At 41.5% G+C, this 19,247-nt stretch overlaps 1 protein-coding gene across 7 annotated transcripts in view; it reads right to left on the reverse strand.

Annotated features, from left to right (window-relative positions):
* Nucleotides 1-19,247, reverse strand: part of SGCG (sarcoglycan gamma) — a 174,196-nt gene that overhangs the window by 73,196 nt on the left and 81,753 nt on the right. For 6 of the 7 annotated variants that reach the window (XR_010601004.1, XM_065595033.1, XM_065595020.1 and 3 more), the window contains one exon: nt 11,874-11,961. Coding sequence is in view for 6 of the 7 variants with exons in the window: in XM_065595033.1 (XP_065451105.1) it covers nt 11,874-11,961 (88 nt within the window). In the remaining variant the exon portion in view is untranslated. Of the gene's footprint in view, nt 1-7,975; nt 8,155-11,873; nt 11,962-19,247 lie in introns of those variants that run through there. The other variant, XM_042845760.1, reaches the window with a different exon arrangement.

Below are 19,247 nucleotides of genomic sequence, written 5' to 3' on the forward strand. Positions count from 1 at the left end.
CATGTCTTCGGGGGTGATGAACCAGAGGGGGAAAGTCTGAGTGTCTGGTACTTAACAACTCAGGATGGATGGATTTGGGGAGACTCAGGACTGGAAGGGCTATTGGTGTTACCCTGCAAGGGGTAACTAGGCTGGTGGAAGTCAGGATGAGACCTTGTGCTTGTGGGTTGGCTACAGGGGTCAGGGCTCTGAACCAAAGCTGCACAGCATAACAGCACCCCAGGTTACGAGGCAGCAGCTGACAGAACCCCTTACTAGTCTGGGTGATCACCAAAATATCATAATGTAATGACCGAGGATAATGGCTCTTAGCATTAAACCTTTTCTAACTGCTTATTTAATCCCCAAGAAATGCTCTCCACCTCAGTCATTATTGTTTAAGCGGGTCTCATGATTGTTATCAGTCATGGAAGTATCATGCAAATAGTTAATATATGTTTATAGTAATTCTAACTATGGCACAGGAATTGTAATTTAACAGAACACTAGTTAGAACAGAAGACCAATATGCTATGAATAGAATAAATAATATTGACATTCAAAAAGAGCAAATAGGAATCACTTAAAAATCAACTAAGTTAAATTACATGCAACCTTAATTCGGCATTTCTTTTTTTGAGTGTTTAATGTTATTCTTAGATCCAAATCTTCAGCCCAACATGTTGCCTGAGTAGTGGGTTAGATAGCATGACAGGTAAGCCTGGGGAAGGACTCCTCCCCATAGTCTGCAGATTGGTTTCAGATATGCCCCAAGGACACTACTGAAGCCCTGAGGCTGAAGTAGAAAATAAACCCTTAACGTATCCCTCAGGATGGTCTAAAGCAGGGGTGGGCAAACTTTTTGGACCAAGGGCCACATCTGGGTGGGGAAATTGTATGCAGGGCCGGGGCAGGGGGTTGGGGTGCGGAAGGGAGTGTGGGATGTGGGAGGGGGTTTAGTGTGCAGGAAGGGGCTCAGGGCAAGGGATTGGGGCAGAGGAGGGGTGTGGGGTGTATGAGGGGGCTCAGGGAAGGGGGTTGGGGTGCAGGAGGGGGCTCAGGGCAGGGTTGCAGACTGTGGGAGGGGGCTCAGGGCAGGGGTTGGGGTGCAGCAGGGGTGCAGGGTACAGCAGGGGGCTCAGGGCAGGGGGTTGGGGTGCAGGAGGGGTGTGGGGTGCAGGTAGGGGGCTTAGGGCAGGGAGTTGGGAGGTGGGTGCAGGAAGGGTTCGAGCTCCGGCCAGGCGCCGCTTACCTAAAGTGGCTCTGGGGTGGCAGCAGCGTGCACCGGGGCCAGGGCAGGCTCCCTGCCTGCCTGCCTGCCCCTGTCCCCGGCCCCGTGCCGCTTATGGAAGTGCTGCGGCCCCTGGGGGAGGAGGGGCGGAGGGCTCTGCATGTGCAGCCCTTGCTGCGGCTCCAGGTACCTCCCCTGAAGCTCCAATTGGCTGCTGTTCCCCATTCCCGGCCAATGGGAGCTGTGGGGGGTGGTGCCTGGAGGCAAAGGCAATGCACGCAGAGCCCTCTGCCCCCCTGCCCAGGGGCCACTTCTGAGAGCGGCACCGGGCCTGCGGCGCCATGGGGGGCAATACCACAGGCCAGATCCAAAGCTCTGAGGGGCCAGATCAGGCCTGCGGGCCGTAGTTTGCCCACCCCTGGTCTAAATAGTAGCAGGTCCTCCACACCAAAACCCATCCCTCCCCCCCCTCACCTTTTGTGTGCTGTCCAGGCTGGGAGAAGCCCTACTGCCCAGAACAAGTAGAACAGTTATCTAGACAAATTGTAAGGCAAAAGTGCAGAAGTGTTAGATTTGCCTGCAGGACAAGTACCACAGCAGAGGCTAGGAAGGGTTGTGGACATTAGGCACAACAACATTGAACTGCCAAACATAGGCGAGTGTAGCCAGAGGGGTTCACTGAGAATGGAGCAAAGAACTGAGCTGCCTCACATAGGAAGAGAATAGGCACAACAGAGCAACAGAAATGGTGATTCATGGTTATTCAGAGTGGGGGAAATTCCCTATTGAGTTGAACTTCGCTGATGCCAGAAATACTGTAATGTGTGGGTGAGAGAAGGGGTAGAATTGGGGTGAAGTGAGCGGTTGAGTATGCTTGAGAGTGATCCTCACTTTGAATGTGTCGTCTCTTAGGCCTGGTCTACACTAGAAAATTAGGTCAGTTTAACTACATCAGTCAGTGGTGTAAGTCCTTGTGTAGACAGCGCTAGGTCAACGGAAGAATTCCTTCATCAAGCTAACTACCACCTCTCAGGGAGGTGGATTACCTACACTGACAGCAGAACCCCTCCCGTCACATGGGTAGTATCTATACTGAAGTGCTACAGCATTTTAAGCACAGACAAGCCCAGAAGGCTGTAGGAACTGGGAAGGGAAGAAGAGGAAAGGAGATAGGTTGGATCTGGGATTTTCAGCTACTTTTAAGTATTTCAAAGCCCAGTATCTTTGTCAGAACGTAGGGTAGATTAATTTAAATAAAAGTGATTTAAAATCACCAATTTTAATCATGATTTAAATCAGCAAGTATAAAACCTTGATTTAAATAATTGATTTTTTAGTTATGTTCCTAAAGTAAGGTTCATTCTCATTGGTTGGTCTAGCCACTAAAACATATTGATTTGCAACCAAATGTTGGCTTTGCACTAAATTTTGTACTTCTTTTAGCTAACCCTAATCTTAAAACAAATTTCATGCCTAACTCTCATTGAAATCAATGGAAGTTAGACACCTAATCTGCTTAGGCACTAATGAAAAGCCCACTAGGCACCTATCTGAATTTTTAGGTTCCTAAATAACTTTGGAAATCTGGCCCCATGTTTTTCCAGTTTTTATAATTGGTAGATCTCATCCTTTCCCACTTGGCTTTTATTCACAGATTGGCAGAGGAAAACGAGCTTTCCTGATTTTTCAGCTTCCATCTGGTTTCTCAACTTTGAATGAACTAGTCCAAATGAAGAATATATTCTCTTTGCACCAGCTAGTTAAATTGAAACCAAAAGTAATTAAAGCAAAAGCTTTTCTACACAATATAGACTGAAAGTACTTATATTTGGAAAAATGCAAATGTCAGCATTCGATCCACTGTAAAGTTAAAAATAATATAGCTACTTGCTTCATGTATTACATGACATTGTGACATATTTATAATGTTTAAGTGAACCTCAGGTGTTAAAGATTTTTTCCATCTTATTCTGCATATAAAGGGTGCTGCTTTTTTAAATTAACACATTAAAATTTGAGGAGGGCTCATAGATGAAGCATTATTAAAATTAATTTAAATAATTTAGATATATTATAATACATTTTGTTCTTAAAATGGATTTTCATAATTTCAAATTTAATTTTAAACAAGTGTATTTTTAAAAAGAAAAATGCATTTAATTAAAAACATTTTAAATGTGATTTTTTTTTATTTAAAAATTTGATTTTTATTCACAGTAGACTATAAAACTTCCAGAGGCTTTCAAATATAAAAGTAGCTGCTGTTAGAAGGCTGAGTTTGAGTTGATTTTAAGAGGCAAATAAAGCATGCCAAAATAAGGATTTAAGAGCCCAATATTAGGCAAGCTGGTTTGGATATTTACCAAAATGGGGTAGGAGAACAGGTTTTACAATGTGGATCATAAAATACATAGGTTTCCCAAACTTTTCCAACAAACAAGCCCATCCAAGGATATGAAATAATTTAAATCAAATTGTGGTTTTTTTTTTATAGACTACTTTTTATTTATTACCATCTAAAAAAATTTAGATTCAAAGATGACATTTTACCACTTCAGAAGATCAGGTTTTGGGGCATTATCTGTTTTTCAAATCTAGACAACTTCTTCTAACTTAAGTATTAGATGTATAATATTTTTCTTACCTGTGGTTGTTTGGAAATGCCAGATTATTGTTACTCGTAGTCAGTTATTTAGTGGAAATGCCAATCATTTGATAGATCATTTAAAAAAAAAACTCTTCCCTTTTCTAGTTGATGTTCATTTAGTGGACGTGCCTATATTTTTATGCATTTTGGAACTTCCAGGAATATTATGTAAAATTTGGTTTCTATTATGTAATCTAATTGATGTTATTGTTAAAGGCTATTAATAAGAAAACAAAATATTTACTAGGTAGTATAATAAATTTAAACTAGTCAAAGAATCAAAATTCATTCATTCCTTTAAACTCAATAACTTCTGTGACTATGGCAAAATAGTCTGAGTTGTTTTCGTAAAGTAGAATTAGAAATATTGTACCTTTCATGCTCCTAGTTAATTACCTAAATGAGATATGAACTCTGCAATCACTTAACATGGTTTGATAAACTGTTAGGAGATTATTTTTCAAAGAGAAGTGATCCAGGTCTTTATAATTAGCTCAAATGATAAACGAAAAGGGATTTTGAATATGCGTCAGAAAGATTTAGAGACAAAACAGGGATTAATTATGACATCATAAATCTGTAACTGGAACACTATCCCTTTTTTTGTGAAACTATAAATCATATTTTCTATCTAATGTTTGTTTAAAAATAGTGATGCTTGCAAATGTTCAGTGAACTGGTACTATCATTCTGCAAACATGGCAATTTACACTATTAGAGCACCCCCTTGCATCAGGGTATGATGTTGCATCAATCTGTGTCCCTAGCATAGAATCATATCTGTTAGAAGGGACAGCAAGGGTCATCTAGTCTAACCCCCTGTCAAGATGCAGGACTTGTTGTGACTAAACCATTCAAGATAGATGGCTATCCAGCCTCCTTTTGAAAACCTCCAGTGCAGGAGCTTCCACAACCTCCCTAGGCTGTCTGTTCCATTCTCCTACTGTCCTTACAGTTAGGAAGTTTTTCTTGAGATTTAATCTAAATCTGCTATGCTGTAGTTTGAACCCATTGCCTCTTGTCTTGCCCTCTTGGGCAAGAAAAAACAACTTTATTCCATCTTTTTTATGGCAGGCTTTCAAGTATTTGAAGACTGCTACCATGTCTCCCCTCAATCTTCTCTTTTCCAAACTAAACATACCCAGTTCCTTCAGCCTTTCTTGTATGTCTTGCATTCCATCCCTTTAACCATCTTTGGATTGCCTCAGGATCCTTTCCAGTTTCTCCACATCTTTTCTATACAATTGGACACAGTAATCTAGCTGAGGCCAAACCAGCGCCAAGAAGAGCAGTATTACCACCACAACTCCCAGATCCTTCTTAGCAGTGCTGCTGCCAAGCCAGTTATCCCCCATTCTGTATTTGTTCATTTGGCTTTTTCTTCCCTAAGTGTAGCATCTTACATTTGTCTTTATTGAATTTCATTTTATTGTTTATAGCCCAGCTCTCCAATTTATCAAGATCCCTCTGAATTTTAGCTCTATCCTCCAAAGCATTGGCAATCCCCATAGCTTTGTGTCGTCTTCAAATTTGATCAGTATGCACTCTATTCCTGCATCCAGGTAATTAATAAAGATGTTAAATACCACCAGTTCCAGAACAGATCCCTGTGAAAGCTCACTTGAGACCTCCCTCCAATCTGACATCATTCCATTAATAGTTACGCTTTGTTTGCAGTTGTTTAACCAACAATGTATCCACTTAATGATAGTTCTGCCAAGCCCGCATTTCTTCAGCTTACTTATCAGAATGTCATGTGGGACTGGGTCAAAAGCCTTGCTGAAGTCCAGGTATATTATGTCCACCGCACTCCCCCTATCCACCAAACCAGTTACCCAGTCAAAGAAGGAAATCAAGCTGGTTTGGCATGATTTGTTCTTGGTATATCCATGCTGGCTGCTAGTGATTACCCCTTCACCTTCAGGTACTCACAAATTGAATGTTTTATACATTGCCCTAGTAACTTCCCAGGTATCGAAGTCAGGCTGACTAGTCTATAGTTCCCCGGATCCTCCTTTTTCCTATATGGCTGCAAAAGGTGCTTTTTAGCTATCTAAAACCCCCTTTCTACGCTGTGACAGGATTTCACCCCATCACATACATGTAACAGTTGCTCAATGATACCCTTTTAAACCTTGATGCAGAAAAGCACTTAAGCACACTCTTGATTTTAAGATTAGGAGTAAGACCCATTTACTTCAATGGGACTAATAAAATAATTAAATTTAGGTATGTACTTAAGTGCTTTTCTGGATTAGGGCTTTAGGGGAAACAAATTAAGAAACTATGATGTTTTTCCCCTAAATCAATTAAAGTTTGAGAAACATTAACAAAATTATATAAGTGAAAAGATGCCTATCTCCCCAGTTGCTGCCTTGAAAAAACAAAGCTTAAGTATTCAGATCTAAATATGCAAGAGTGACTAATGATTTCAGGTGTCTAATTTAAGACACCTTAAAAGACCTGATTTTCAGAGTGTGCAAGCTCAGCACTTTCTGAAAATTAGGGTAATAGAATCATAGGACTGGAAGGGACCTTGAGAGGTCATCTAGTCCAGTCCTCTGCCCCCATGGCAGGACTAAGTATTATCTAGACCATTCCTGACAGGTGTTCATCTAACCTGCTCTTAAAAATCTCCAACGATGGAGATTCCACAACCTCCCAAGGCAATTTATTCCAGTGCTTAACCACCCTGACAGATAGGAAGCTTTTCCTAATGTCCAACCTAAACCTTCCTTGCTGCAATTTAAGCCCATTGCTTCTTGTCGTATCCTCAGAGGTTAAGAAAAACAATTTTTCTCCCTCTTCCTTATAACAATCTTTTACGTACTTGAAAACTGTTACCATGTCCCCCCTCAGGCTTCTCTTTTCCTAAAAAAAACATTTTTTTCAATCTTTTCCTTTAATCATTTTTGTCACTCTTCTCTGGACTTTCTCCAATGTGTCCACATCCTTCCTGAAATGTGGCACCCAGAACTGGACACAATACTCCAGTTGAGGCCTAATCAGCACAGAGTAGAGCTTGTGTCTTGCTTACAACACTCCTGCTAATACATCCCAGAATGATATCCTTTAAGCCATCTCAAGTTGGGCATTGACAATCACTAGTCACTTCTGAAAATTTAGGCCAGCGCTATTTAAAATAGCAATTTCTAAAACTCCCCCCGCCCCAACAACTATAAATTATTTGTTTACTAATATCAATGTCAGAATCCAGGATCAGAATCTGCAACCCTTACTTCCACTAAGTAGCACTTACTCATGTGACTAGTCCAGTTTACTTCAATGGAACTTCTTATGTGAATAAGGGCTATTTCGTGGAAGCAAGGGTTGTAGCATCTGATCCTTACTGAACACAGAACAGCTGAATGTTCATTGATTCAAAAAAAAAAAAAAAAAAAAACCCTACAACTTCTACAATTCTGGTATTAACCAGGTCATTGCCAATATCATATGAAATGTTGCCATTTCATTATTTGTCACTTTCCATGCAGATATTCTGGAGGCTGATATTCATTTCTGCAACATGATAAATGTCTATAGCACATTCCATTGGGGATCTCAAAGCACTTTACAAACCCTACTTAATCTTCACAATAGCTTGCAAGATTAGGTGAACATTATCTCCATTTAACAAACAGGCTATTGTGTAGATTAAGTACTGTTTGTATAGTGCTTTGAGATCCCCAATGCTATAGACATTTATCATGTTGCAGAAATCAATATCAGCCTCCAGAATATCTGCATGGAAAATGACAAATAATGAATCAATGACGTCCCAATTGTGGTGTTGAATTTGTCCTGAAGTAGATAGGCCTTTGCTGTGGTAGAGTTTAGCACTGTCCACATAAATTCTACCCTTTGGGTAGATAGTAATACCAACTTTTCTTTTTGGGATGCAAAGTCCTAGAAAGGAAAAAAATTGGAGTATCTGGTGAATAGATTCGGTCACCTGTTGTGGAGATGTCCCTTGAATTAGCCAATCATCCCAATAGGAGTAAATTTGGACTCTCTGTTTTCCCAGGTAAGCTTCCACTACCAATAGTTGTTTGATAAATATCATCAATGCTGTTGATAGCCCAAAGGACAGAACTCTATTTATAATAGGAATTGCCCACCTGAACCTTAGGTATTTTCTATGAGCAGGATCAATTGCTATATGAAAACAGGGCTTCTGGAGGTCAGAGCTGTGTACCAGTCCTGTGGATCTAGGGATGGAATTATAGAAACCACAATTACCACCCTGAACTTGAATCTGCAGATAAAGTTGTTTCATGTCCATAATAGGGTGCCAGTCTCACTTTTGCTTTGGAATTAGAAAGTAACCTTCCCCTATATTCTTGAGGCACTTCTTCGACTACTCTGAGACTTGGAGGTGATTGCACTTCTTGATGTAACATGAAAAGGGACAGAGAGATCCGCAATTGTATGGAATACCCCATCTCTATGATCTCTAGAAACTCGGATCTCAGTGGTTCAGGAGACAAATAAGTGACCCCATTACCCAAAAAAGCCACAGTAGTGTAAATTCATTGTTATATTTACTATAGTTCAATATATATTCATATTTAAACAGTACGATGGGGAGATAATATATAATTCCCACAGCAAAATGACTGACCAAGCATTATTATTTTATCAACTACAATTGGTTAGTAACATAGTAAAAGCATCCTGATTGGTTAATAACTTAGATTGGTTAATATTTAAATCATACAGTGTTTTAATATCATGTGCTGCAAAGAGCCTCAGGAGACACAATAAAGAGCCACTTGCTTGCAAGCCTCAGTCTGAGTATTACTGATCTATAGTGATAAGGTTCCAGGCCCCACAAAAATAAAACTAATGGTTCCCAAAGAGGGGATGAGGGGTGGGTAGGTAATGGAAGAATAATGGAGAAGATGTACAATAAGAGTCAAATAAGAGTCAAATTTATTTCCTTGATGTTGATGCAGCAGGATGAACAGACAGCAAAGTGGAGGCTGATGGCCTCCTCCTCTAAGTCCTCTGTCTTTTCTTAGAAACTTCTCTGTTGTGAGTAATAGGTTTCTCTCAAATATGGTTGTGGCCTGACTTGCTTACTTCTCAATGTAGGTGTGTAAACATCTAAAGAGCTCAGTATTGCTTGAGAATCTTTTAATGAACGTAAGGCCTCATCAGTCTTTATATTAAGCAAATCATATCCCTCAAATGCAGGTTCTCTATTGCTGTTTGTACTTCTTTAGGTATTCAGGGCAATTTTAGTGAAGAGGACTTCCTCATGGCAAAAGATGTGGCCATGGATCTTGCCACTGTGTACAAAACATCAAGAGCAACCTGGAGAGAAGTGTGTGCCATGAGTCGGCCCTCTGAGACAAGAGACTTGAATTTCTCTCTGTTGCCATGTGGAATTTTGTCCATGAATTTAAAAACAGTTGTCTTGATTTAAATAATCGTATTTTGCCAATAAACACTGATAACTGGCAATCAGACTGGCAGAAGAATAATTTTTGCAGCTGAATAAACCAAGTTTCTAAGGTTCTTTTTCATGGGGCATAGATTTTGGTGGTCCCTGTTGTCTGGTCCCCCTGTTACTACTAGTGACCCAGGAAGGGGATGCATATAGAACTGCTCAAATCCTCATGAGGGAACTTGATACTGTTGATCAGTCCTTTTGAATGTAGGTGTCAGCCAGATGTAAGTGTCACGTGTCTTCCTGAGGATTTTGACTGGCTCCAGCAGGCCGTAATTTTTTGGCATTGCAAACTACCCAGGCAGAGATGTATATATGCTTTATGGGATTTCTCCTGGAAAGCATCCAATGGAATTTCAAGAATGTCCACCTTCCAGCATAATGATTCTTGAAATGTTTTATAATCATCAGGCTGTACGCTTGATGACAATTGTACCACAGCTTTATCAAGTGTTGAACAGGAAATGGGCAACAGTATTATCTGACAGCAGCCTGCAAATCCTCTTCCTCAGAGCCCTGATCTTTTTGGCATTCAGCAGATGGAATCACTGTCTGAGCTACCTGCAGGGCTTTCTGATATCTATGTGGAGAGAGGGACCTAACCCTGGATGGGGCTGCATCCTGGCTGTCTGTAAGCGGCTGATGCCAAATATGGCCAAGGAAGATGGTAAGGGTATGGGGCAGAAGGCCATAGCGGGAGATACCATGGGAAGTGTACCTTTTAGAACCCCTAGGTCTAGCATTATAATAATGTGCCCCTGAATCCTTTTCAGAACCATAGGGATCAAAAGACCTGGACCTCTGGGAGTGTGTTGGCAATGCATCCCTACTATGCTCCAAAGCTTAAGAGGAGAAAGATTATTTCTCTCCTAGAGGTGGAACTGTCTTAACTGGGGTCTCAGGTAAAACTTCAGTGTGTCCCTTAGCTGGTATCGCCAAGGTACTAGGCACTGTCGTGGGGTATTAGCTGGTACTGAAGTTGTTATGTTCATCCAAGACAAAAGTGGTGATTCCAAGACAGTCCGATCACCCAGTATCGAGTAAACTGTTGGTTCTAAGAATGTCACTACCACCGACAGGGTGGACAGAAGCTATCAGTACCCCAGTGGTGCGTACCAATGTTGCCAGTACCAAGAGCCTAGGTGCAGAAGGATCTGAAGAGGGGCGTATAGACTTCCCCAGTAAAAATAGCATGCGGTGAGCCTCTCTTACCTTTGTGTTCTCTTAGAGAATGACTTTTAAATGGCACACTTGTCAGGAATGTACCCTTTACTCAGGCACAATAGGTCCATTATTAAGCAGCATTATTATACCACAAGATGGGCAGTTTTTAAACGTAGGAGACTTTTTTTCATCCATAAGTGCTAGACCTGATACTGGGAAAGTCTCATTAGGAAAACTAATGGAAAACAATATGGATTTTTTTTAAAGGGAGAATAAAAGTCTAAAACTATTACTAACGATCTAAAACTATAACTATCGTGAACTATTTACACTAGAAAGTATAAATCACACAGTGAGAGGGTTGGATACTGCCAAAGTTTTTATTCATAGCAATAGGTGGTAAGAAAGAACTGAGGGAGAGTTCGGGTCATGCCACCCTTTATGCGCTTGGGTAGTGGAGTACTAGGCCATGAAGGGTGCAGATACGGCCCCAACCGCCACTGCTGGCCAAAAGAATCCAAACTTGAATGCATGGGGTGAATGTGCACGAAGAGTGAAATACATATGGACAAGCACTCAAAGAAGAACGCTTGTCTTTTTAAAGAGTTCTGGATTCCTCAACATAAGGTGATAATTCTTTTTAAAAAATATATTCAAAAAGAGTAAAAAAATTATTTAACTAATACTTCAAAAAGGAAGACAATATTATAGTTTTTTTGTAGTATAGATAATCCAGCAGTCACCAGGATTTGAAGAAATAGACATAATTCAAGCACTTTACTCTGCCTAATTTGCTCCAGAGCACTTTGAAGGAGGAGGTTTACTTTAGACAGCTCTGTTAGTTGCCTCAGGCATGATACACCATTGTAGTGAATGTAAAGGCAAGCACTCAAAACCATGTCAAATTTGAATTGACCGCACTCAAATTCCATCTGATACCCCTCTCTGGACAGAGAGAGAAAATGAAAGCACAAATACACTACTGTTTCAATTAACTGAAACAGCATATATATTACTTCCTCCAGTCAGTTACACCCCTAAACTGCCTAATATAAACAAGTACAGCCATCAAAGAGTGTGAAAGAAAAACAGAAAGTAGAACCATTTAAACAATTTTGTAAAAAGCTAATGACAGAGAGACAAAAACAGACATCCAAACCTTTGGTTTTCCTGTCAAAACCTGCAGGAAACAATGCTTTATACATTTATGGAGTTACCAATTAATTGGTGAGTGAGAAATATGATCTTAGTACATATTGTGTGGCAGGTGGGCTATTCAAATGTGGTTATCATAATGAACAATTAGCATGTATACAGACCTTTATATGTTCAAAACTCTTTACAAATATTCATTAAAATCCATACAAAATGCTAAATAAAAGAAAATAATGTAGACTTACCCACGTTTAATCTGCCTGTGACTTCACCATCTGAATTGCGAGCATTCACAGTCACATTATGAGCAGACTGTAGAAGTAGAGATGAGTCCTACAGTACCGAGAAAGATTTGCAGTTTTAGCAGAACAAATAGATTTCAAAACAATTAATATAATTTATCATTGCCATATATATTGTTATTAAAGTCATTAAAAGAGCCTTTGCAATAGAAAACCAGTCAAAGAGTGAAGTATCTGAATTAATATTTTGTGTTTAGAGCTCTCATTTAGTTGACAGATGTAACAAAAACCAGAAAACCTAATTATTTGAATAGGCACTCAACTCACTGATGGACAGCAGAGATGGACCCAAATTACAATCCTTGATTCAAATACCCTTTGAACTTTGGAGACATTCAGATTGGGAGCTGGTCCCCACCTCTATAATCAGTCTAACCAAAGTCCCCAATCCAGCTCCCTTTCCCCCCAAATTCTTGGCTGGGATTACCTCCGACTGGCAGTTATTATCCATAAATAACTACTCCAAGTTTTCCTTCCAAATCTATCTTTTTCTGATGGTGTAGGTAGATGAGGAAGTCAATATTGTATTTTTATGACCCCACACACTTTTTTCCCTAGACTATTTCCCACTTTTGGTCACTCTAAAACAGAAAATATGGTAGATATATTTGGAAATGGCAGCATGTGGTACAAAGTGATTATCAATTCCCCAAAACATTATAATATAAAATCTTAGAGATCCACATTGAGAATAATACACCATCTTATGGGAATCAATTCATACAGTAAATATGGATTTTTCCCTCCTTGTAGGAGGAAGAAACTATTAAAACCTGATAGCTGGAACGACTTTGTAAAATTTTGATAAAGTCTCCTGTTGAAATGCCATAACACTATAGGTTTGAATCATTTATTGTCTCCTTTCCAGAATCTTTTTAAAATTAAAACACAAACAAAAAACACCTTATTCAAAATACACAAACATAATTAAAAAGTGTAGTCCTAAAGTAATCAAAATCTATAACATTAGCCCAACAGATACAATTGCTGGCAATTTATCTTTTGATAAAAGTTTAGCACTTGAGTCCCAGCCTTCCTGCACTCCCGCAGAAAACTGGTCATGTGAAAAACGATGAATGATGATGAAAGCTGTGTAACACTAATTTTATGATCCAAGGCTCCTGTCAAGGCTGGATCCCCACTTTGAACTTTAGGGTACAAATGTAGGGGCCTGCATGAAAACTTCTAAGCTTAACTACCAGCTTAGCTCTGGTTCCGCTGCCACCATTTCAATTTTTCCCTCCCTGGGAAGCCTTGAAAAACCTTCACCAATTCCCTGGTGAATACAGATCCAAACCCCTTGGATTTTAAAACAAGGAGAAATTAACCATTCCCCCTCCTTCCTCCCACCAACTCCTGGTGAATACAGTTCCAACCCCCCTGGGATCTAAAACAAGGAGAAGTTAACCATTCCCCTCCTTCCTCTCACCAACTCCTGGTGAATCAAGATCCAAACCCCTTGGATCTTAAAACAAGGAAAAATCAATCAGGTTCTTAAAAAGAAGGCTTTTAATTAAAGAAAAAAAGGTAAAAATCATCTCTGTAAAATCAGTATGGAAATTAACCTTACAGGGTAATCAAACTTAAAGAGCTCAGAGGACTCCCCTCTAGTCTCAGGTTCAAAGTACAGCAAACAAAGATAAACACTCTAGTAAAAGGTACATTTACAAGTTGAGAAAAACAAAGGAAAACTAACACGCCTTGCCTGGCTATTTACTTACAAGTTTGAAATAGGAGAGACTTGTTTAGAAAGATGTGGAGAACCTGGATTGATGTCTGGTCCCTCTCAGTCCCGGGAATGAACACACTCCCAAACAAAGAACACAAACAAAAGCCTTCCCCCCTCCAAGATTTGAAAGTATCTTGTCCCCTTATTGGTCCTTTAGGTCAGATGCCAGCCAGGTTACCTGAGCTTCTTAACCCTTTACAGGGAAAAGGATTTTGGAGTCTCTGGCCAGGAGGGGTTTTATAGTACTGTACACAGGACAGCTGTTACCCTTCCCTTTATAGTTATGACAGCTCCCACCTTGAAAACACACACAAACACACTCAACTTTAAGTGTGAGTAGTCCCACTGGGTCCAGTGTCAGGACAGAATTGCATTTAATGTAGAAATATAACTGTGTTGTAAATAAAACAAACCCACTGAGTCAAGTTAGCATTTTGTCAAGGTGGCATGTAATCAAGCAGGTGACAAATAATGGAGCAACAGTTATTTCACACTTCAGTGCATTAGACAATAAAACCTGAAACCAATTAACCAAAAAATAAAGGATTTAAAAAAAATCAGATCTGAAACTAAAAAACAATGGTAACTTACCTACAATAACTGTTGTTCTTCAAGATGTTTTATGCGCATATACATTCCACCTCAGGTGTGTGTGTGCCCAGTGTTTTTGAGTCAGAGACTTTTGCCAGAAGTACCATGAGGGAACGCATGCGCCCCTGCTCTCCTCATGCACCCAAACAAGAGCATAAAAGGGGCATGTGTGTCACCTTCCTCTCTGTTCTGCTTGTGAAAATATTAACCAAAGTCACAGGCCAGGTGGAAGGATTGTGGAATTTATATGTGCACAACACATCTCCACCAAAAACAAACAAACAGTTACTGTAGGTAAGTAACTGTTGTTTTTTTTCTTCTTCAAGTAATTGTACATGTATATATTACATTTTAGGTGGCTCTGTAGCAGTTCCCTTATAGGTGGTGAGGCTTTGATCATCTGAAGAGAGACTGCAACATGGATTTATTAAAGTTAGCATAGACACAAGAGGCTTGAGTGATGTCTGAAAGAGGTATGTACAGATGACCACATTGCCACTTTAAATATATTTGTTATGGGAACACTGATCAGAAAGGCTGATGAAGTGGACTGTGCCCTGATGGAGTGAGCTATTACTCTCACTGGAGGAAAAACTTTCACAAGATCGTAGCATTGCTTGACACAGTCAGAGATCCAGTGTGATATACATTGAGTTGACACTGGTTGGCATTTGATTCTCTTGGCCTAGACCTATTAGAAGTTCTGAAGGCATTACTGTTGTCAAGGTAGAATGCCAAAGCTCTACGAAGCATGAAGTGTTTCCTCAGTGTTGGATGAATGAGGTGTGAGGAATAATACAGAAATTTTATCCTTATAACAAACCATATAGCAGGGGTCGACTAACAGTTTGCAGTTTGGAAACCTTTCTTACTGAAGTAATTGCCACATTTTAGTTGAGAGTGCATACCCTGAAGGTCTAAATGACATGCATATACACTTGACGCCCAGAGTGCATGGCCAGATCAGGTGAAACATGGAGATCTCCAGAGGCCCCAAAGATTGCAACTATAGTAATCACACATTATCAATAAAACCTACTGTGACAGACCCAGACCAGTGGGGTACAGGAGTCTGGTAGAGGGCAAATATACTGGTCACTGGATGAGTAGTTTTCTGTTCCCTGAGTGACCAGAGGAGGGGCTGCACTAGAGTAATCAGGAACTTGCTAGAACCAGTTAAGACAGGCAGGCTAATTAGGACACCTGGAGCCAATTAAGAAGAAGCTTCTAGAATCAATTAAGGCAGGCTAATCAGGGCATCTGGGTTTTAAAAAGGAGCTCACTTCAGTTTGTGGTGTGAGTGTGAGGAGCTGGGAGCAAGAGGCGCAAGGAGCTGAGAGTGAGAGGGTGTGCTGCTGGAGGACTGAGGAGCACAAGCGTTATCAGACACCAGGAGAAAGGTCCTGTGGTGAGAATAAGGAAGGTGTTTGGAGGAGGCCATGGGGAAGTAGCCCAGGGAGTTGTAGCTGTCATGCAGCTGTTACAGGAGGCACTATAGACAGCTGCAATCCACAGGGCTCTGGGTTGGAACCCGGAGTAGAGGGTGGGCCCGGGTTCCCCCCAAACCTCCCAATTGACCTGGACTGTGGGTTCTTCCAGAGGGGAAGGTCTCTGGGCTGTTCCCCAGCCCACATGGTGAATCTCTGAGGCAAGAAAATCCGCCAATAAGCGCAGGACCCACCAAGATAGAGGAGGAACTTTGTCACACTACATATACTAGTTCTAAGGAAGCACCATCTAATAAAGCAATGATTATATATATAATTACTAATCAAATCATAGAATCATAGAATATCAGGGTTGGAAGGGACCTCAAGAGGTCATCTAGTCCAACCCCCTGCTCAAAGCAGGACCAATTCCCAACTAAATCATCCCAGCCAGGGCTTTGTCAAGCCGGGCCTTAAAAACCTCCAAGCAAGGAGACTCCACCACCTCCCTAGGTAACGCATTCCAGTGCTTCACCACCCTCCTAGTGAAATAGTGTCTCCTAATATCCACCCTGGACCTCCCCCACTGCAACTTGAGACCATTGCTCCTTGTTCTGTCATCTGCCACCACTAGAAGCTCCATCCTCTTTGGAATCCCCCTTCAGGTAGTTGGGACCTCCCCCCATCGCCATGAGTTTTCAAAAATAATGGCTAATGGCTCTGCAATCTCATCTGCCAACTCCTTTAGCACCCTTGGATGCAGCGCATCCGGCCCCATGGACTTGTGCGCGTCCAGTTTTTCTAAATAGTCCCGAACCACTTCTTTCTCCACAGAGGGCTGGTCACCTTCTCCCCATATTGTGCTGCCCAGTGCAGCAGTCTGGGAGCTGACCTTGTTTGTGAAGACAGAGGCAAAAAAATAATTGAGTACATTGGCTTTTTCCACATCCTCGGTCACTAGGTTGCCTCCCTCATTCAGTAAGGGGCCCACACTTTCCTTGACTTTCTTCTTGTTGCTAACATACCTGAAGAAACCCTTCTTGTTACTCTTAACATCTCTTGCTAGCTGCAACTCCAAGTGTGATTTGGCCTTCCTGATTTCACTCCTTCATGCCTGAGCAATATTTTTATACTCCTCCCTGGTCATTTGTCCAATCTTCCACTTCTTGTAAGCTTCTTTTTTTGCGTTTAAGATCAGCAAGGATTTCACTGTTTAGCCAAGCTGGTCGCCTGCCATATTATTCTTTCTACACATCGGGATGGTTTGTTCCTGCAACCGCAATAAGGATTCTTTAAAATACAGCCAGCTCTCCTGGACCCCTTTGCCCTTCATGTTATTCTCCCAGGGGATCTTGCCCATCTGTTCCCTGAGGGAGTCAAAGTCTGCTTTTCTGAAGTCCAGGGTCCGTATTCTGCTGCTCTCCTTTCTTCCTTGTGTCAGGATCCTGAACTCGACCATCTCATGGTCACTGCCTCCCAGGTTCCCATCCACTTTTGCTTCCCCTACTAATTCTTCCCTGTTTGTGAGCAGCAGGTCAAGAAAAGCTCTGCCCCTACTTGGTTCCTCCAGCACTTGCACCAGAAAATGATGGATTTTACATTGATGGTCCTTTCCCATGAGTTAGAGCAGTAGGAAGTAAATTGATAATAACCCTTTAGCCCTTCAACCCCAATGAAAGAAAGCGGAAAAAAAAGGAACTAATATCAGTAACAACTAGTGCCCATCAGCTTGTTTAGAACAACTATATCAGACGTGAGAGAGCAATACATAAATTCCATTTGGTCGGATCAGTCCATAGATGTCTCTCTTTTTTTTTTTTTATAGCTGCACTGGGGAGGGAAGGTCACAATAACATCAGGCGGTGCAGTGATTAACCAAAATGGAGTGGGGGGCACAAGCACACGGGGGGGCATGGGCACACAAGGGGAGGGGTCAATCAGGGCAAAGGGGGCGCAAAGGAAGGGGAGCAACCAGGCTGGGAATGGGGCAGAGGAACCAAGGGGCTAACTGTAAGGCTGGGGTGGGACAAACAAACCAAGCTGCAGAGGGAAAGGGCGGGGCAGGCAAACAAACTGAAGCTGGGGCGGGGCAACAGACTACAAGGGGCAAATGGGGTAGGCAGCAAGGGGGCCTGTTGCAAAGGGGAAGGGGTCAGTCCGGGGCGCTTGCACCAAAAGTCAATGTGCGGGCTGCCTGCTGCTGCAGGCCCAAACAATGGCAATAGGGCGTGGCAGGCCTGGAGAGCAGCAGAGTCCCAGAGGCAGGAGCGGAGGCAGATGGTAAATGTGGGGTTGGTGGAGGGGGCAACGGTGGTGGCGGGGGTTAAGGGGGGGACACAGATGGCCCAGGGGCAGGCTCCACGCCACACCCCCTGCGTCCCCACAAACACAGTCTAGACCCCCACCAGTAGAGCACAGTCCGAAAATCACTCAGTCTCCTCTTGCAAGGCAGGAGTTTGAAGATTTTTCAGGTATTTTTCTGTCTCTTAACAGGAACCAAATGGTACTATCTTCTTACTATTTTTAATATGGAGCGTTGCCGGGCATTTAATAAAATCCTTCAAGTTCATCTCCCTAGCCAATTGTTTCACTTAGTTACAAGTTGCCCTTATTGCAACCACATCACGGGCATAATCTTGAAAGAATAGTATTTTAATTGCTGGTTCTCCCCATAACATCATCCTTTTTTCTCTGGATTTGATAAGGTCCTTGGTCGCAAACTTCAGGAACTTCATAATCAATGCTCTAGTCTCATCTCTTGGAACTGACTTGAGGGCAAGGTCCCAGTGTGCCCATTCTATATTACAACAAAGATCTACCAGCAGATACATCAATTTAGTTAGCAGTTTAGGGTCAAATTCAGAGGGTTTACCCTTCTCTATGCACTCAGGGACACCCACAAGCCTGATATTCCATCATCTTGAGTGGCTTTCTAGATCAATTAGCTTGGTTTTAATAGATCTGATATCATTACAGTTCTTCATAACCTGTAATTTGTTCTCTTTGAAATCATCTTCCACTTCAGAAATTCTGTGCTCTGCTTCACTAATCCATCTGGATAGAACTTGTAGTGCACTCAATCTAAGTCACGGTGGTCTGAAGGGTGAAAACTGTAGATTTAATTTCATCAGTATCTGTGGCAACCTATTGTACAGATATCAGCTGCATTTCATCAGGCTGAGGCACCATTTTACTTGTAGAAGTAGGGGAGACAGATCTCCTCTGTTTTTGGTGTTTTTGGATTCAGAGAAGACGATGAAGAACTAGAAGACATCTTGGGGGTTTCAACAGTAGCATGCAATATTTCTTGGGATTGGTATAGTGAATTGTAGGGGGCAACATTTGAAGATTCCCCAGGGGCCACTTCAGAGCTCAAGCAACCTGCATCCACCTCAGTCTCAGTGCCCTCTGCTGTCCAGATTCATTAAAAAAAAAACAACCAAGAATCTTGTAAATATGAAAACCAGGAAGATAGGATATCTCAAAACAAGTTGCCAAATGAGTAAAAGGAATTATTTCAGATTAGTAAATTATGTTAAAAAATTACAGCGTATAGAAACAGAAACAGAA

This window comes from Chrysemys picta, chromosome 1 (genome assembly GCF_011386835.1).
Source record: "Chrysemys picta bellii isolate R12L10 chromosome 1, ASM1138683v2, whole genome shotgun sequence".
NCBI lineage: Eukaryota > Metazoa > Chordata > Testudines > Emydidae > Chrysemys > Chrysemys picta.